This window comes from Acomys russatus, chromosome 11 (assembly GCF_903995435.1).
Source record: "Acomys russatus chromosome 11, mAcoRus1.1, whole genome shotgun sequence".
Classification (NCBI taxonomy): domain Eukaryota; kingdom Metazoa; phylum Chordata; class Mammalia; order Rodentia; family Muridae; genus Acomys; species Acomys russatus.
In genome coordinates, this window is record NC_067147.1 from 32561249 (window position 1) to 32582627 (window position 21379).

Sequence of the window (21379 nt, forward strand, 5' to 3'; positions counted from 1 at the left end):
CACAGGTCATTGTTGAGTACTGGTCCTGGTAGGGCTGCCAGGGAGCTACGACATGGCCTATCGTAATAACTTCTTCCAGAGGGAGATGGATAGGGTTGGAGGGGCAGACATCAAAAATGCTGATACCATGAACTCAGACTAAATTTAATGAAAGATTTGGATATAATAATTTCCACAGACATCCTCTGAAAATTGTGTTTATAAATTATCAGGAAATCAGATTTATAAAAGTTAGTATAGAGACCAAGTACATTCATTGACTTTCAACACTGACCTTTCCAGCTAATTCTAGCATAAACATTATGATGTGCAAAATCGGTAATGGTGTGTACCACCAACAGTGGAAAAGCTGAAGGAGACAGTGAACTGAGTGCCGCAGGTCCAGGAAGGGCTTGAGCTCGACTCCAGCTTTTCTGAACCTTGGTTTCCTCTTCTGTGAAATACAGAACAGCTGGGGTAGTTCCAGGGCACGTATTTTCTTTTTAATATACTTTAATAATACTTTGTGCGTGTGTTTATATCAAGTCTCCTGGATCTAGACCAAAAAGTGGTTGTGAGCCACCTGATGTGGGTGCTGGGAATCAAACTTTGTTCCTCTGCAAGAGCAGAAGTGCTCTTAACTGTTGAGCCATCTCTCCAGCCCTAAGCATCTTTCATGTTCTATGATACTATGAGGTCTGCACTCTCTGCAGGAGCACAGAAAGGTGATTCTGTTACATGATTGCATATGATCCTTCCACTGTATGACACACCTACACAAAGGCAACCTGCTGTTGTTAATGAGGTCCTAAGTCCCAGACAATCTAGTGGAGACATTTCACTGGAGCTGTCTGCTGGCCATGGGGATTCAGCAGAGTAAGCAGCTCTCGCACACACGGAAATGGTCAACAACACAGTCCAGCTCTCAGATGATCCAAGTTCAGGCGGCCCACTCATGTGCACTTATCTGTGAAATTCAGCATTTTTTAAGATATTGAGCTCAGCTACAGAGGTTAATATTGTCAATAGCTTTCAACTCAACTGTCAGGATGATGAGCAGGGGAGTAACTATAGCAACAGAAACATGAACATGTAAAAAATAGTCCAAAATTGACAGGAAAGTTTAGATCTAATAAAACACGTATTTTCAATTCTAAGTCTCTGCATCTTACATGGAGTTAATAAAATTAGGAGTCTGACAAAACGAGTCCTCCTACAGTACTGAGCTCCAGACCAGGAGATGCCACAAGCTTGCCAGCTGCTTGAACAAATATCACTATATAATTTTTTTCTCCAAGAAGCGTCTTTATTTGTTCTGCTATCAGCTATAAAACAGCCTCGACTAGTAGTTGACATTTTAAGTAATTTATTGCACACATGATGAAAACAAAGAGAATGATAAGGAATTCTTTTGGGATGGACAGAACATCAAAAAAGGAATGGACATGACCGAAGAACCCAGGAGATAGCTGGTGTACCGATGCTCTCAGATGGCGCTCAGCTACCTCGGCAGCCTGCAGCCTGCACAGAGGCACGGCTCAGCAGGCCCCGTGTCAGGGAATGCCGGGCACCAAGTTGTGATCAAGTTATTCTTGTTCAGAACCTAAGTCTAGGGCCAACATATCAAATGCCGGACATCTACTGGTGCCATTTGACACGTCACTGTGTGTTAGGAGTATAACACTGATCCTGGATCTTCAACAAGTCATGGGGTCCTGGGTAAGCCAAAACTAAGTGCTATGACCCTGAGATTCCTCAGACTCATAGGGAAAGAGGAAACAATTCCTGTTGAATATCATATGTGAGTCATGTCCCCATGCTATAGTTTAAAAATAAATTTTGGCAACAAACTGGCAAGACTGATATTCTTGTCTCATTTTAATGAGGACACTCACAGGCTGGCAGGGCTAAGTGGCAGAGCCTGGACCAGGTTCTCTGCTTCTCAGGCACCACCCTACCACTCTCACCAGTGCCTCCTGCCTGATCTGTATACACAGGGTGACTTCCAAGCACAGCCTACACTTAAGCTGTCCACACATTTTCATGACTGCCTCCTATTTTCAAGTACATAGATTAGGTGCCTAAGAAAGTCCCCTTATAATTTTTCTTCCAGACAAGCAACTGCTAATGAATGGTTACTTTCATATCAAATATATTCTGCTACCTGTTTTTTAAACTTAATCTATGTTAATGAATAAAAATAATTTTAATCTTCACAGACTGTATTGCTATAACATAGCCAATCTCTTACTAATGAATATTTCAGTCATCCCAATTTTGTTCTCTTTCTTAATTAGAAATTAAAAAAAAATCATCATATGTAAAGAATACTAAAAGTAATTAAATTAACACTTGCATACATTAGATAAATCAAGAGCTTTGCCTGAATCAATTTTTGTTTTATACAAATCTTCTTTCAGGTATAAAATTACCTACCACTAAAGCAACCGTTGTTACTTTGTATAGATGCTAAGATGTTTCCGTGGGCCCTAGGGAAGGCAGCTCTTCCCAGAATTTTCAACCCCACTTTGAAAAATGCAACCATGCTATGGGGAAGGAAGTTGACAGCTACATGAAGGGATTCTGTCTGAAAGTGAAATGTACGCACAAAACAAATCTACTCTTGCAGTTAGCTGGACATTCATGACTGGCGTGGGCTTTTCTTTCCACTTTAATAAAAGTCCCGCCCCACCCCTACCCTGATGCCTTGAGAAATACTCCATTAGCACTGACTGAAGACCAAAACTAGAATTAATCATATAGCACACATTATTTCTATATAAATTATGTCATAAGTGCTTTTTGTTCTTGTTTGCACACATGTAATGTGTGATGTGTGATGTAATGTGTGAACTGTCTATTATTCCTGTGTGTGTGTGCATCTGTGCACAGAGGACGTAAAGCACAATGCCTTGTGTGCACACGTGTGATGTGTGAATTGGCTATTATTCCTATGTGTGTGCACCTGTGCAGAGGGCGTAAAGCACAATGCCTTGTGTATGAATCCATCCTTGCCTTTCTGTCTTGGGTGGGGTGGTCTTCCCAGATGCCACGGCAGGTTACCTAGCCCAGGAGCTTCTAGCCATTCTCCTGTCTCTGCCTCTCATCTCTCCATGGGAGTGTCCTTGGGACTACGGAGGCTTGTGTTAATGTGCCCTATTTCTTAAAACCCAAACTTGGGTTTAGGCTTGTGGGGGCAAGTGCTTTACCCATGGAGCCATCTTCTCATCCTCGCCTTTTTTTTTTGATGCATTTTCGAGTGTGATCATATTAAAGAATACAAGAGTCATATATACCCGGTGCCACATACACTTTTAAGTGATCATCAAGTACCAACTGTAGAAAAAGGTTTGGAAGGAGAAACTAGACATGACTGGGCTGCTGTTGTGGTTGTGACAGACATCAGCCTCTCTGCTGCCCATCGACCAGGTCATCTTCCATTGCTCCTTCTATTCACCATTTTCCTCAACACAGGCTTGAGAGGAGGAAAAAAGGCGTAGAGTAGATGAGGCCCTGGCCATTTGCTTCATGAGGCAATGAATGCCAGTCAGTCACTAACACCATCAAATACCACATCTTTTTTCTTTTCTTTTGAGACAGGGTTTTTCTGTGTAGCTTTGGCTGTCATGGACTCCCACTGTAGACCAGACTGGCCTCGAACTCACAGTGATCCACCTACCTCTGCCTCATCTTAAGACAATACTTCTTACTCACTTGAAGTCAGCATGGGTTAGGCTAATCCAGATGACAGCCACATTCGTCAATTGAAACAGACTCAGGACCTCGTGGCCTTAAGAGACTGCTTGATGAGTTTATCTCCAGTGCAGGCTCCAAGAATGGGTTACACCTGGAACAAGCCTTGTTGGACACCGTCTGGTTTTCCTCAAAGATAATCATGCTTTGCATGTATATGGGTGCGTGCATGTGTGTGTGTGTCCTGACTTCTCATAATACCTGTTGCTGACATTTTGCCATGTTATCCTGGAGCAGCACACTACACATGGGCTGAGAACAAGCAGTACTCACAACAGAGGCTTCTGCAGGCAGCACGTAATTACTGCAGTAATACACAGTGCCTTGGCAGACCAACTTAAACACAGAACCTTCACAAATGGAGAAATGGCAGAAGGCCTCTTGATGTGGCACTTTTATGATGCATGTAATCTGAACTTAGGGTATTTCTAATTTATAAGGGCCTGCACTTATGATAGATAGTTAATAAACTACAGAAAGCATTATCAAATTAAGAACCATATTAGTGACTGCAGACTGATAGCCTCAGCAATGTAGCTGATTGGTTTCAAAAGCTTAACCTTTTGGTTTGAAGGAGACAGATATCTACAAAGGTAATGTGGCAGTCAGGAGGTGAAAATCCATTTGTTTTCCTTTGATGTTAATTCCTACTCTGCTTATTTGTGATAAAATCTTGGGGTAGTTTGTTCTCTGTGCTTGTTTCTGATTAGCATAGTGTGGGAAGCGACAGCACTCCTGCCACAGGGCTTTCTTTGAGAAATAATGAGATGACTCACTCAACAACAAGAGCTTAATCTGGGCCTAGCACACAGCAGTGCCACTGTCACTGACCTGACCACTGCTCTTTCAAGGGACAATGCAGTTCACTTACCCAGATGCATGTCCATGACCTTTGCGCAGTACTTGCACATGGCGTCCAGATCATTCAGCTGTCCTTGTAGGAAGGAAATCTGGGCTTCCAATTCCTCTTCCTAAAACAAAAGGCAGAAAGATTTTTAAAAAGTTGAGTACTACATATGATCTTAAGTTTTTTTTCTCCTCAATAATGATGATGATGAGGAGGAGGAAGAGACAGTGTCTTATTTTGTAGCCCTAGATAGCCAGGACCTCTCTATGTGGACCAGACTGATCTTGAACTCACAGAGATCCACCTGCCTCTGAATTGTAAATGCTAGGATTAAAGGCATGTGGCACCACATCTGGCCTCCATTTATAAACAAAACGATAAAAATAAATAAATAAAAATAAAAACAAGCCCACTATTATCACCGTCAACAGAAAGAATAAAATAGAGATTTAAAATAAATCTCACTTAGGATATTTTCTAGCTCCAATCCATTTGCCTGCAAATTCCATGATGCCTTTGTTTTGTAATAGCTGAGCTGTAGTCCATTGTGTAAATGCACCATGGTTTCTTTATCCATTCCCTGGTTGAGGGACATTTAGGTTGTTTCCAGGTTCTGGCTATTACAAACAAAGCTGCTATGACTATAGTTGAGCAAGTGTCCTTGTTGTATGGTGGAGCATCTTTTGGTTACATGCCCAGGAGTGGTATAGCTAGCTGGGTCTTGAGGTAGAATTATTCCCAATTTTCAGAGAAACTACCAGATTGATTTCCAAAGTGGTTGTACAAGTTTGCACTCCCACTAGTAATGGAGGAGTATTCCTCTCTCCCCACATCTTTGCCAGCATGTGCTGCCACTTGTGTTTTTTATCTTAGCCATTCTGAAAGGTGTAAGATGGAATCTCAGAGTCATTTTGATTTCATTTCCCTGACGACTGAGGACCTTGAGCATTTCTTCAGGTGTTTCTCAGCCATTAGAGATTCCTCTGTTGAGACTTGTCTGTTTAGCTCTGTACCCCATTTTTAATTAGATTATTTGGTTTGTTGGTGTCTAATTTGAGTTCTTTATATATTTTGGATATTAGCCCTTTGTCAGATATAAGGTTGGTGAAGATCTTTTCCCAGTCTTTTGGATGGGGTTTTGTCCTATTGACAGTGTCCTTTGCCTTACAGAAGCTTTTAAGTTTCATCAAGCACCATTTATTGACCTTAGTGCCTGAGCTGTTGGTATTCCATTCAGGAAGTTGTCTCCTGCATCCCTGATTTCAAGGCCCTTCCCTATTTTCTCTTCTATTAGCTTTAGTGTATCTGGTTTAAGCTGAGGTCTTTGATCCACTTTGACTTGAGTTTTGTGCAGGGTGATAAATACGGATCTATTTGTAGTCTTCTACATGCCGACATCAGATGATGCACATCTTGATGTTTATGTGGGTCCCTCAGCAACTGGAGGGGGGCCTCTCTGACTCTGGATCCCATTGCCCTATCTGGGCTGCCTTGTCTATCATAGGAGGGAGAGAACGTGTCTAGTCCTGCAACGACTTAATGTACCACAGTGGTTGGTACTCAAAGGGGACCTCCCCCTTCTTTGAGGAGGAGAGGAAAGAATAGGGGAAACGGGTTTATGAGGGGGGACTGGGAGGAGGAGGGAGCTGTGATTGGAATATAAAGTGAATAAATAAATAAATGAAGGACAAAAAAAAAAAAAATTGCAAGGCACAGGCTAGCTGAGGACATCCAGAGTTGCTCCTGTTGCCATGCACCTACCGTGGGGGGTGGGGGGTGGGAGGCTGGAAAATACCTAGAGGTCATCTGGAACCACTATTAAGTGCAAGTATGTGGTGGGCAGATGGGAGAGAAAGAAAAGGGGAACAGTTTGAGCATTATAAAGAGAGATGGAACTGGACACATGGCAGTGGAGTGGAACAGGCTGTTTTAAGTGAGGTCTCAGCCTGTGCTAACCTCATGTCTGAGTCTATAGCCATGTAGGGGCAAGGGTCTGTCTTGATGGCTGTGGCTCATATTATCATTAAACACTGTGTGGACATCCCTGGTCTGGGTTGCTGCCTGGGACCAAGTAGATGTCCAAGGTTTGTGCAGAGCTGTCCCTGCCCTTCAATGGCCACTGCACTCTGAAGAGCTGGCCCCACCTCTCACCTGCTGCAGCACTTGGGAGAGTAGGCCCTGTACCTTACATGGGCAGCACAGTGGACCAGGCCCTGGTGGCAGGGGAATGGGTGGGCTGGTCCAGAGGGTGTAAGTGAGGGAGAGCTGGCTCTGCCATGAGGTAGCGTGGGCACAGAGGTGATGTCCTCTGCCCCCTTGCCTCTTGCTATCTGCAGCAGTCATGAGAGCTGGAATTGGGGTCGTGAGAGCTGGAGAGCTGCCTCTGCTTCATCGTTGTCATTGTCGCCGCAGCAGCAGTACTCAGGAAAGCAGGCCCTGCACCTCAAGGGGGCAGCACAGTAGAGCTGGCTCTGTGACATGGGCATAGTTGAGCTGGCCTCGAAGATATGAAGGTGAAAGAGCTGACTCTGTCCCTTGCCTGCTGTAGCATTGGGGTGGGCTGGCTGGAACAGTACGGGAGAGCTCCCCCTGGTGGTGCAGGTGCGGATTCAGGGCTTTGAGCTGGCACACAAAATCTACCTCCTTTATGAACTGCTGGAGTGGTGAAAGGGATGGCCCTGCAGATCCACGGTTGCAGGACCTCTGTTACACAAGGCAACAGCAGGATATCTGAGAGGAGTCCTGGAAACAGATCAATGGTTCATTGCAGGAACATTTGCAAGTAAAGATCTGTGGTCAAAAGGGTGTACTGTGTGACACTCTGTGACACACTACAGCTTCCTCAATGACATGTTTTCTATTCTTCATTTTGTTTTGTTTTTATTTTATTTTGGGTGGAGGTTGTGAGGGCAGAGGGCAGATGCGAAAGGATAGAGAGATGAGTGGGACTGGAGTGCATGAGGTGAAACTTACAAAGAATCAAGAAAAGGTAAAGACAAGCCAAATCTGGATTATTTCTAACTAATTGTAGCTCCAAATATCTGTAAACATACAATTTTGCATTAAAAGTATGTAAACATGCTTTTTATTTCCTACAACATATTTGATCATGGTTTCCCATCCCCCAGCTTCTCCTGGTCTCTCTACACTTCCCTAGTTACCAGTTTTATGCTCTCTCTTTCTCTTTCAAATAAACACCAAAGCAAAAATCAAAAGGAACAAACAAAAAACCCCCAGCAAGTCATAAATGCCAAAACAAGATGAAACAGAAAGCCTACAACAAAAATATGGAGTTTATTTTGTATTGGCCAACTAAGCCTTTAAAAATACTGAGCAATAAAAAAGGGAGACTAGGTTTCATTGGCCTATGCTTCCGCACACACCTTGAGAAACCAAAGAGCATGTTTGTCACAGAAATCTCATCCTTGTCTAGACAATGATAATCTCTTAAAATGTAAGCTTTCCAAGAAACTTGTAAGTAGCTATTCTTATATTTCCCTCATGAAATGAAGCTGGGGTATTTTGTTCATTTGTTTCTAGAAAAAATACTCTGGGTCGAGCCATTAAATTCCAAAATTAATCTAACTAGAGCATGAAGATAAAGTCTTCCTTTTAAGGAAAAATTAAACACGTAAATAGTTTTCTAGAGAATTATGTGATATTCTAGGAGATCTTCCTCAGATAAAGAGAATAATATGCCTTATAATTCGGGATATTTTAGCCAGGAAAGCTAGAGTAGGAAAGAAAGAATGATGCCAGGGCTGATACAAGTGATAAAATAGATTTTCCAGCCTTAGATTATTTTTCTCATATAAAAGTCCTCTGTGCCTTTAACAAAAAAGGAAGAGATACCTCCTGAGGCATTTCTTTTCTTTTATAAAGAGTAATTATAATTTGACTAGTTGGGTGGAAAGTAATAGTTGAAAAGGTCCCCTGTAGGTGTACTGCAGTTTGAAGACACATGCATACAGCACTAAAAAGCACTGACTTGAACTGCAACCTCAAGAGGTCTTAACAGTATGCATTGAAATGTTTGACACAAGCCAGACAGCAGTGTTCAAAAAGTGAACTGTGGAATGTCTACTGCAGGATTACACAAGCACTTCCCATGTTCCTTATGTATCCTATCAAGTTCAACAGCTCCTTCTGCCCTCAATAAGGAAAAACATCACCAGAAGCTCAACCAAAGGATGCTAATGGGGGTAAGTAGAGCTACCTGTCCAACTCTAACTGGGTATCCATGTATAGAAGGCTCTTTCAGACCTCTTATATTTCTCCCTTTCTCTATCCCTTCCACAGGTTCAGTAGCTATCTATGGGAATTAGAGGTCCACGACAGCTGCAGCCAGTCTGTGAGACGGCATCTCATACTCCTTCTCTTGTGTCCTCATTAGCTTGCAAGATCCCTCTCCATCTCTTGCATCTCTACTGGACTCACTAGCCTTAATTTGGAGAATACAGAAAAGTCAAACTATGTCAATTTGGAGAAGGTTTAAGAAGGCCGGAAAAGTCTGCTTTCCCTACAGGAAGATCACTGTGGGTTGTACAGTGAGAGGTTCAGCCTACAACATCCAGGAGAGAATCATGAAGAAAGAAAGGCGTAAGAGGAAACAGTGAGACTCTATGTAGTTCTGCATCCGGTGGTGGAGGGCCTGGGCCCCATGTCCAGCGGGTCAGTCCAGGTGCTGCTTGTCTCTGGACCAGAACAGACAGATCTGGGATCAGAGGTCTCAAGGTCCTGTTTCTTGCTCAGGGGTGAGGCTCATGGCCTGGGCATTAAGTCAGGTTCCCAGCCTATCTTGGGGAGGTGGGAAATGAGTTTCCACACTGGGTGTTACAGTTAGCTTTTTTAGAATGACACTGCAAGTCTCAAAAGGCAATGGAGACTCAGGAGCTCCACAAGTGTTACAGCTCCTTGTTTGAGCTGCTGTGCCAAGCACAGCAGTGGAAGCAGAAAATGTCCGAAACTTCCTGGCAGGCAGGATGAGATGCAAGCCCAGCAGTGCTTCACCAGGAGCCAGCACCAAGCTATTGTTAGTGGCTGTACAGGCCCTAGTGGCTGCAAAGCCATTTCCACCATTGCTGCCTGACCACCAGGCATCAGCAGCGTTTCCCCCGGAATAAATGGAATCTCAGATGGTCATGGTGGAGGAATGGCGAGCAAGAGAGCATGAGCCCAAGCAGGAACATGGGCATGAGCATGCAGGAGCACACACCACCACACCCTGCAAGTCATCAGCTTTATTTATGGGCAGTGGGGAGGGGATCTGAGGGGGAATGTGTCTGATTTGCTAAGGCTAAGGGTGCTTAGGACACTTAATCTACATCAGTGGTACACTGCCTCATTTACAGTCAGTAATATGGGGCCCTATCTCAAGAAGGAGAGAAAAGTACTTAATTATTCTATGTGTGAGGGGATGACTTCTAGGACTATTTGACACCCCTTAAAAATCTGGGGTTACCAGATCAGGTGGAGTGAGAACCCTGCTAAGAAACGCAGTCTGATATGCTCCACCATGTTCATAGCGGCTTATTCATAACAGCCAGATCATGGAAACAGCCTAAATGTCCCCAGTAGAAGAATGGATACAGAAACTGTGGTACATTTACACTATGGAATACTACTCAGCTATTAAAAACAAGGAATTCCCGAAATTTGTGGACAAATGAATTGAACTAGAAATGATCATAATGAGTGAGTTTACCCAGATGCAGAAAGAGTCAAATGGTATATACTCACTTATATCTAGACATTAGCCCAAGGGGCATGTCCCATGAAAGTCTTCGCTTACCAGGAAAGTGGGAGAAAGGGGAGGACATCCTATTGGGACTTTTTAGGTGAGAGAAGCATGGGAGATAGGGGGAAATAGAAGGATCCAGAGGGTCCTAGAAACTTACAAGAAGAACATTATGATGGGCAGATCTGGGCCCAGGGGTCCTTCTCAAACTATGGCACCAGCCAAAGACAATACGTGCAGTAAACTTCGAACCCCTACCCAGATCTTGCCGATGAACAGGACATTCTCCACAGCTGAATGGAAAGTGGGGACTGACTTTCACATGAACTCCTGTGCACCGTTTTTGACCAAATCCCCTTGATGAGGAGGCCTGGTGGCACTCAGAGGAAAAATAGCAGGCTACCAAGAAGAGACTTGATACCCTATGATCATTTATAGGGGGAGGAGGTCCTCCTCAGTCACAGACATTGGGGAGGGGAGTAGGGGGAAAGCGGGAGGGAGGGAGGAATGGGAGGATACAAGAGATGGGCTAACAATTGAGATGTAATATGAATAAATTAATAAAATATTAAAAAAAGAAAGGAAGTCTGTCTTCATAGACAGTGTGACATGGCTATCCAGAGAAGTCAGACTTCAACTATTTCCAGCAGAGTCCCGCAACTCTAGACATGTTAAAATATTTTTCTGGTACCTTTTAGTCCATGCCAGCTGTAGCCAGGCAAGCAAAAGACTCAGTTAATACTATATGGAACAAAGCACAGACTAATGAGCCCTGTCTTAGTTCTTAAGCCACAGACTGAAAAGAAAAAGGAAACCCTATGATGCTGTTCCTTATACAGCAAGAGAGATGGCTGAATGTGGGAGAATACTGTAAGAGAGAAACTTACATATAGCACTGAGAAACTTAAGTTCTATCCCTGTCTTGTCATTGGCCAGCCATACGGCCGTTTGCTATCTCCCTCTCCGTCTCTGGTGGAAACAGTCCTGGAGGATGTAAACTCACACTCTGCTCCCAAGGCACTTAGCAACTGTGCTGGGACATGCAAGTGGACCAGCCATGTGGTAGAGTGCACAAGTCTTATAATGAAATAAGAAACAATTGCTCAGGGAATCTTGGCTCCAGCCTCTTGTTTCCCTCACTGAGTCATCTTTTACTTAGAGATACAATCCTAACCAGAATCTAACCCTGGACCAAAGCTAGGGTCTGGTTGTGGTCTGAATGATGACAGCCCAGAGTATACAAAGAACACCAGAAAAGAAAAGCTTCCTGGCTTAAAATCACCTGTTTACTCCAGGTAGAACTTTACTTGAGATCAGCAACCATGTCTGTTAAAACACTAAAGTCCCTGGGAGCTTTAGGCCCAGATAGACAATCTTATACTCTACTCAGTGGCTGACTTTTGGAAAGCTGGGAGGGAAGACCTTCAGAAGACACATTTTAGAGGAGAGAGGTGTGGCCTTGTGGCTTGAGGCACTGGCCAGCTGGAGAAGTGTCTGCAGATCAGAGGTCCTCTTCCTCCATGCTCTGCTGCTCTGGCATGCTGGATGCTATCACCATCGGATAGAGACCATGGGCACCTGTGAGGGGCTGCCCGAGTAGTTGGCTGCTAAATTGAGAAGAAACCACAAACTTCCAAGTTTTCATTTTCCTTCATGGCTTTGTTGCAAGCCTAGAACTCAACTGAATCTCAACACAGACAGAATGTGTCAACACAAACACCATGGATAAGGGCTTATTCATTCATTCAAAACTGTTTTTTAAGGGAAAGCTTATTGAGATTAAAGGGGATTGCTCTGGTTGAAGCAGGTACAAAGGGCCAAGAACTCTTCTACTTGGCAGCTTGAAATGCAGTTCACTGTCCCTATAGAGGCTGCTGAATCTGAAGAACAGTCTTAAAGCCTTCAGCTATCACTCAGAGCTTATAAATAGAACTGGATCACATGGAAGCAAAGGGTGGTTTGCCATTTATTCATCATATTATATAATTACAATTCCAAAATTGTCAGAACCTACTTTAATCTCTGCCTTAGAGTCTTGTGCTGTGCACTACTTCCAGCTAACAATACTACCCGCAATGACAGCTTCAGTCACGTGCTTTCATTACCCTGGCCTTCTGCAAGAACAAAGCAATGCTTGCCTAATCACTATCATGCTCTGTGAAATGCTTATCGTGTTTACTCTTGCTTGTGTGTTCTACTTTCTATTATAGGAAGGAGTATGTTGGGGTCATCATGGAATTCTGGAGCAGACATTGCTTGGTTTAAAATCCTTTTTGCCCCAGTTACTAGCTGAATAGCTTTGGATGAATTCTTTAAATTCTTCTTTATACCTCTATCTGTCAGAAACGGTGGAACAAGGAAATGAATATACATGCAGATTACCGGCACGAAATATGTACTCAATAAATTAATTCTTACAGTTAACAACAACAACACAAATTAAAACAATGAAATAGGCTTAAAGTACTGAGTTCTGTGATTCACTGTCAGAAAATACTAGTTTCTGTTTTCAAAACTCATGTGGTAAAAGACCAATAAGGACAAAAGACCCCAGCATTGTCCTAAGTTTGAAGAGCAAATTCATATACAGGGCAAGAAATAGATACCCAAGGCTGGGCCACCCGCGGGCCACTGAGCAGCACCCAGCTGCATTTGGAAGCCCTGTGTGTAGGAATTAGAAGGTGGCGGCCACTTTACTAGAAAAGGAAAAGAGCAAGCACCTAGGAGAGTGACATTAATATACCTGACAATGAGATTTGCATGAATGAATCTATTTAATCTTCACAACAAACCTGTGTGACAGATCCTGTCATTTACTTGTCAGCCATATTCTCTGGGAGTGTATGGTCAAGTTCATGTAGCTAAGGAAGGAAGTCACTTGGCCTACTATCCTATTTCTTCCGTGTATACATACTCACTCATGTTCTATGGCCTTCCCAGTAAATATGTTTCTTTTAACGAGATTTACCAACTGTAAAGGAGAGTCTTAACTTCTAGTTGCTAACTAAATTATTTCCTTTCTGAGACATTTAGAAATGGTTTAGCATTATGGTGCATTTCAAATTCTAGTACTTGGAAGGCTGAAGCAGGAAGTCTGCTGGGAGTTCAAGATTAGCCTGGGCTACAGGTGAGACCATATTTAAAAGAAAAAAGGCCTTTCTACAGGGTCATTAAATTGTTCAGATATTATGCAACTTGGTTGCTTTTAAATAGCAGTATAAGGTTTTGCAGTTTACTATCTGCTCACCTATTTATCAACTTGTTTAATAAATACACTCATGTGCATTGTGTTAAGCCTTGTGGCAAACACAGTAATAGATGAAATGTGGGCCCCTGGCCTCTGTGAGTTTAGAGGAAGACATGGTCTGTGTGTTCTTACAGCCATGAAGGGAGCAGGAGGCTCTGCAGAGGATGTGGGAGGGCTGTTCACAGACCCTGAAAGAGGAAACAATTTCCAATACAGGAATGAAAGCATGTTTCCTAGATGACATAATTCTGAGGATACCGAAGAAGGACTCAGAAGAAATGATGGAAAAGCATGTTTCAGGAAGCAGGGACCCAGTCAACAAGGTGTGTGTGTGTGTGTGTGTGTGTGCGCGTGTGCGTTTGTTTGCATGTGCTGGAGCGTGGCAGGTGAGCTAAAGAGGGAGCAGTAATGAAGTCAGAGCACTGGGAGGAGCAGGAGCTGCAGGCGGGCAGAAAGCCTTCTCTTCCATTCTTCCTTCCAGCAGTGTGCTAGAAGCTGGGGTCTGACAGGCGGTCTGCTGCACACACTGTCCTTAATGGAGACCATGCTTGAGGATCATTCATGGACAACAGTGTCTGTCGGTCCTGCAGCAATGTAGGACAGGAAGGGCTCTGGGATGGGTTCTGCTCAGCTTCTAAGAGTGTCCTTAGATCACAAGACAAGCAGACAAGGGAGCCAAACTGACAGTGGCAGCAGGAACCAGCCAAGAATAGCAGCTAGAAGACAGGAAAGGCGCCCAGTCTTGAACAGATGGGTGAACAAGAAGTGGGGAGCACAGGAAACGGAAAGCCTTGATGAGAAGGAGGAAGGCTGCAGATGCTCTGAGGAAGCTGTGGTGTACACAGGGTAAAACACACACACGCACGCACGCACGCACTCACGCACGCATGCACGCACATGTGAGCACACGTCAGTGTGAAGGAAACCCAAGCCAGAAGCATATGGCAATAGTCCTGGAAGGCAGCATCAGGAAGAACAGAAAGGGAGCACAGTGTCTGTATTTTACACTGCGCTAAGCTAAGGGTTCAGCAGCCGCACTGGAGAACAAGCTGCCATCTGAATGCTATAGCCCAGCATTAGTACACAAGAGGCTGCCACATACCATCTTTGTGACCAGTTAGCAACTCTTTGAGCCTGACTGTAAGATGGTAATAATAATTTGTATGTCCTATAATTTTAGGGGGCTGATTACATAACATTTTCCCAGAAAAAATACTTTGGACACAGCTTGACATAATAACCACTATATGTGTTAATTTTTTGTTGTTTTATAGTATCAGTGTAATCCTAGGAAATGATCTCAAAGAACCATGGGTGCATATAAAAACTGGGGATTTTAGCCCAACACCTAAGGACAGCACATATACACACATGAATCCTATGTGTTATTTACAATGTTCTTGTTGGAGGACAATTCACAGACATGTGATAGATGACTAATTGGGAAAATAGACTGTAATATACAAGTTTTTTTTTTAGTAGTCTTGACTTTGTAATACATTGTGGGATTATAAGTGTCTTCCCCCCCCCCCCCTGGATTTTCTACAAGGAAATGGGGTCATATTTGTAAAAAATAAGATTATTATGAAAATAAAATGCTAGGGAAGTTGGGTGGGAGGTGGCTCAGATGGTGCAGTGCTCCTGTTCAAGCATCCGTGCCCAACTTTAGATCCCAGCACCAATGTCACCCAGATGCAGCAGCAGTTATGTGGGTCCTGGGAACTGAACCTGGGTCCTCTGTAAAAGCAACAAGTGCTTTAAACCACTGCCCAATTCTCTAGGTCCCTCTTTTCAACTTTTAATATGAACGAAATATTACCTGGGTCTTGTCAAAGTGTAGTTTATTTTTGTAGTGCTGGGCTAGACCTGGGAACCTATATTTCTGCCGAAATCCCAGGGAACGCTGTGAGCTGGACAATGGACCACGGCTGAACAGCATTGGGAGGACCAGTTTCATGCCCTTTATTTACTTCTAAATATACTTTTCAATCCTTCTGTAAAGGCCGTAATATTTTACTATCTCCCTGCTCTAAGGTAGTTTTAAGGGATGGCTTCTCTGCCAGATGCACATTGGCAACAATTTAAAAGGCCTTTTCTCGGTATGAAGTAGGAGGCAGGGAGAAAGAGAAAGGCGACACACTTTCACGACAGCTTCCCAGCACTCCTGGGCCAACTCTGTGCAGAGTGCCTCCATTATTCTACTCAGAAACAATTTTTGGAACATTAGTTCTCATTGTATTCATAAACACAAGTACTTAGAATTGTTTGGCTTAAATTAAAGGGGCTGGTACATGTCCATAATTCCTATTTGGATCTATCCATGGTTTTCTGAAATTATTTCTTATAGAAGCCAGGAGTCTTCCCATGTTGTTTTGGCCATACTGTGTGGGGTGTGAGGCTCAAGCATCCTCCTGTTTCTGTCCAGCAGTAGTGGGGATTCCACGCTTGGCTTTTACATGGGTGCTGGGGACCCAAGCTCTGGTCCCCGTGTGTGCACAACAAGCACTTTACCCACCGAGCCACCTTCCCAGCCCTATTAAAACTTTTTAATCTTTAGAAAAATGTTTTTTATGGTCATTACCATTCCTACTTTGTGAGCTATTTTAATGTTGTTGCCTTTCTAGAAGTTGCTTATGAAAAGTTAAAGAGAATAAACAGAAAAGACAAGAGTAAGTGCTAGGAAATACAATCATGTGCTATGAATTCTAAAACACATTGAACACATTTACAACCCTGACACAGACTGGAAAAGGATTAAAATCTTCATGACAAACGTCACGTAAATGAAGCATAAGAATAAAGCCTCTGTTGCACGGCCACTGGCTTTCCTATCTGTAAGAGCCCTATAATTTCTCTTTATATAGACGGTGTGCGCTGTGTGCATCTCAGTAAGTTCTTGGCCTGGCGTTCAGGAGGTGTGGAGGTGCTGTCCTGGGATGGCCTGCCCTTTAAACACTGTGCCTGGGAAAGTGCTCTCTTCTAGAAAGGCCTGTGGATAAGAATTTAAATGGCACTGTTAGAGATATGACCTCATCTTCTAGACTTCTGGGTTGTCATGGTGTATTTCTATAATTAGGCTACCTGAACAATCCCACTAACTCCAGTAAGCTCCCTCTTCCACCAAGCCAGTGAGCACAGATGATGCTCTAGTAACGAAGGCTTTCTATTTGCTACTTGCACGTGATCAGACCAACAGATGAAATCACCCAACCTGTACCAGGGGCTTTCATTTGAGTTTTTCATAGTGCTACTGGCTGGGCAAGATCATCGGTGAGATCTTTTCTGGCACTAAAAGCAGGCACTTACACAATGGCTGACCCAGACAGAAAGACCTTGGCCAAGGTTGCTTCAGTTGCTGCTGTTTTGTTTCATTATGTTAAAGATAACTGGCCATGTCAGGATGAAATAAGACACTTGTATTACCATTCTCTAAGCTAAATGATCCCCCATAAGGGCAAAAGGAAGTCTGTACCCGCACTGAGTGCAGGGTGAGGACAAAGAATGGAATAAGAATCACAGTGAGCTACAAATGGCAAAGGGCGCCAAGCGCTAGAACTATCACAGTGACATTTCTCTTGTTAATATAAACACTACTAGTTATGAAAATTTTGAAAAAATGAGAGTGAAAATGCTCTGAGTTATCTATATGCCCACCACACTGATTTACAGGAATCCCATCTCTCAGTGTCACCAGCCAATTTCTATTATCTTTGAAAAATTGCTATTGGCCCTGGAAGATGCCAGACTGATTCCTGTTACACTGACTACACTGACGTCACGCAAAAACCTTTAAGAACATGAATTTATTCCTAGTCGTTTCCTGAGCACCAGATACAACACGTGATATAAAGAATAGTCAGAGAAACCACAGCCTATGAGAGCTTCCAAGTGAAAACACGAACACAACATTTAAAGCAGAATCAGCACCTGTGTATGAGTCAAACTGGGATACTTTGGATGAACTGGATGGATGAACTCTAAAAGCATATCCTCCTATATTTTCTCTTCTAACATGCTAAATTCAGAAGGCAAATGCAACACAATATAGTTACTTGTACCATAGTGCTTGTTTTGAAATTGTAAATTGGTTCCAATGAGAATTATTTATTAAGGAACAACTGAGATACGTTGAATTTCACATTTCCTCATCTACTATGTTATTCTCAAGAAATGCCTGGTAATAAAACTGCATGCAGCTGAAACAGGAAATGCACAACACACTCCCTGCACATACTACGGGTGCCTGCCAGCTACCCAGTTCACTGTGTGATATGGGTGACACCTATACAACTCTGCCCACCACTTCACAGTAACTCACAACTATTATCAGCTACATCTACTTTGCCATCAGTTAAAATCACTAATACTGTTCCCCGGTCCCATTTTCCCACGAGCCCTGAGGTCTCCTGATGCATGGTTCTTCACACCTGTAGTATGGAGAAATGGATTAGCCACTTCAGAACCAACTCCTCTGAAGATAATGGTTTATCAGAAGATCTGCATATACTTTATAACTAAACATATTTTTGTGCAAAATTAACTATTTGTAAGAAGTCTTTATTATAGACACTGGACAGAACTGAGCAAGACTGGATGAAATTTTTAGTGCCTGTCTTCCCAAGAGACCCTTCATTTACACCGTCTCTCCAGATGAATCTGATCCAATCCACAACTGAGGGGAGAGACAGCTGTGGGATCTGTTAGTGGGCTAGGTCAATGGTACATAAACTCCTGTGTAGTTCTGAAGATGTTTTTGTCTTTATATGAAGTCACGGTATTTATGAATAAGAACACTGTCTTAGGGTTTTTTGTGGTTGTGATAACCGCCATAACTGAAAGTACCTTAGGGAGGGCAGGGTTTATTTCATCTCACACTTCCAGGCATCAGTCTCACTGAGGGAAGTCAGGCAGGAGCTGAAGCAGAAGCCATGGAGGAGTGCTGCCTCCAGGCTTGTTCCCCATGGCTTACTCAGCCTACTTTCTTAATGTTCAGGACTTCCAAACCATGGGCGGCGCGGCCCACAGTGAGCTGGGCCCTCCTACATCAATCATTAATCAAGAAAGTGCCCAATACGCTTGCCTATAGGCCAATTTGGTTGGAGCATTTTCTCAATTGAGGGCTCCTCTTATGAAATTGTGACAAGCTGACAAAACAAAATAAAGCCCAAGCCAAACCATTAACCATAAGAAACAGAACAATTAAAGTTGAATTTCAGATAGAGTACATTTTAAAAAGCATATTTCACATATTGCCTGATACTTACACAAACAACAAACCAACTCAATGATTACTTTAAACTTAACTGGACATTCTGTGTGATGCAACAGTATCTTAGGAGGATGCCCAGGAAGACACAGTCTGTGTCTTCTGGATATGGTATCTTTACCTGCTATGGTTACCTTGCTTTGATCCCAGGTAGGGCCTATCCTAGGCAGAGCACATAGAAAGTGTTTGTCTTTGAAGACACTGGGGAGCTTCTATAGCAGTAGTTATAACTTGAACTGATGATCTGGATTCTAGGCAAAAGTATTAGGTGTGCTCATTCTCTTGAGAGAAAAAGCTGGTGTGCTGGCCTAATCTCCTTTTCAGAGGAGCTTAGGTGTGGTGAGTATTGAACACTCAATCTCCAGTTGGTAGTGCTGTTTGTGGGGATCTGGCATCATGGGTGGGCTTTGAGAGCTTAAGGCCGCACCTGACCTGTAGCAGTTTGTTCTTTATGCTTTGTGTTTGAGGCTCAAGATGTGAGCTACCAGCTTCGTGCTGCCACGGCTGCCATGTCTTCCTGACACAATAATGACAGACTCTACTCCATCTGGAGCCATATGCACAAAGAAACCCTTCCTTCTGTGAATTGCCTTGGTCATGGTGTTTTATCACAGCAACAGAAAAGTAACCGACACAATAGGGTAATACCTTCAGGCTTGCATCTAATTCAGACCTTCAGCAAGAGTGTTAACACCCGCATGTGGCATGTTGTGATCCCAACATTCAGGAGGCTGGGATAGAAAGACCTCTAGTTTGAGGAGAGCCTGGGCTATAGGAAATAAGATGTTAACAACTTCAATGTTAGACGCTATTAAAATTTGATTGATGTCTATAGTTGAAGTTAAGCTTTGCATAAACATTAATATTAATATCAGGTACATGTTGATTTCATTTATATTTTCTTCAATTAATTAAAACATCTTAATATTTTATAGAATATGCATTTTTATGTCATGATACTTGAATAAGATCTATACACAAGACTATACAAATACGCTTCAAACCCAAAAGATTGCCTAGACCCAACTGATAAACATGAAGGTAGGCATTTTGTTAGCATCTCTCAATGTTTACTTACTCCGAGTTGACTGGGGCACTTCCCTCTGTATGAGGCCTCCTTTACACTTTAGACTTTCTGGGTGTACATGTATACACATGCATGTTAATGATTCAAGGCACAAGTCATTTACTTGCTAAGGGAAATAAGGAAGGCTTTAGGTAAATATTAAAAGCCGTGTTCTCACTGAGAAGCAAAAGTAATGATGATTAATGAATGGGTCAGAGTGGTAGCCCAGAGTAACCCCAGCTGCTGGTCTGAAAGGCGTTCTGTGCAAGGACAGGTGAAGCTGAATGTGGTTTGTTTAATGAGATCAGGCTATTTGGATGAATTCATTCAGAAAGGAAAAATAAGAAATATCAGAATTTTAAAAGTAGACTAGAAAAACTTATTAAAGGTGAACACATGGTTAAACAATGTGAAGGGCAAGAATAAGAATCTAATCCTGGGTTTAGGTATGGGGGAAGGGACAGAAGGAAGACAATAAGGCTACAGATAGAGCCTAAACACTGAACAAGAGTTGATAATTATTTCCAAGGGAAATAGCCATTCTAGTTAAGAAAAAGATGTTTGGGGAATTTAATCTTACTATCTTTGGGTGATCCATATGTTAAGAAGTTTAAACTCCTCTAGCTAAACTGTAGTGCCAGGGCCTAGAAAGGTCTTAGTACTTATTTTTGCTTTTACAGATATTTAAAATGTCCATGACCAACTGTATTTTACAAACACCTTACACTAAGAGTTGTTTGTGTAAGCCAATCCACCAGTCTAATGAGCTACAACTATAACAAATGTAATGAGATGTTTTTTGTAATGACAGACCTGCTTATAAGTAGATGCACTGAAACAAGAATGGTGAGCTCTGTAATCTATATGGTTAACATTATTATTATGGTCTACTGAACTCTGTTTCTGCTCCCCTGGCCTTCATGTTAATACTATCGTAACATGTTTTTCTGGTACTATCCTTTTTGCTTTGCTTTTAAAACCACCACTACCAAAATACAGAAACGTCTTCAATAGTCTCCCCAAATACAGTTTCCTCTTGATTAGTTCAGCACATTCAATAATTTAAAATATGCTTTTAATTAAAAAATGCCACCCCTTCTGATCTAATGTGTGTGGAGTATTTCCTTTGTTCGGAGGGAAAGGTTCTCCCTTCAGGCCAGTGCAGCTCCCAGGATATGCTAGGCTTGTGGCTTATCGAGCAGAGCATGGGCTGCTGCCTGCCCTTTCTGCCATGCTTCTGTTACACTTCAGAGTGCATGACTTTCTACATGGGCACGATGGGGCAGAACACCAAGAAGAAGGGGAATGTCTTAGTGGAACATCTAAATGGAAGAGAGATCTTAGTAAGCAACCTCACTCGGGCTTTGGACCAAATTTCTGGGTATAGGAATTCAGCTACTAAGGTTATTTCCAGACCTGCTATTCTGTTTAATAAGCCTGGAGTTCCTTTGATGAGAGCAGAGCTTTCATTCTTTCTGAGTGGA

At 42.8% G+C, this 21379-nt stretch overlaps 1 protein-coding gene across 1 annotated transcript in view; it reads right to left on the minus strand.

The window, feature by feature from the left end:
* The window catches only part of Tbc1d5 (TBC1 domain family member 5), a 414735-nt gene that overhangs the window by 15726 nt on the left and 377630 nt on the right, over positions 1–21379 (minus strand). Inside the window, exon 20 of the mRNA XM_051153048.1 lies at positions 4604–4703. Coding sequence (XP_051009005.1) covers positions 4604–4703 — 100 coding nt within the window. The remainder of the gene's footprint in view (positions 1–4603; positions 4704–21379) is intronic.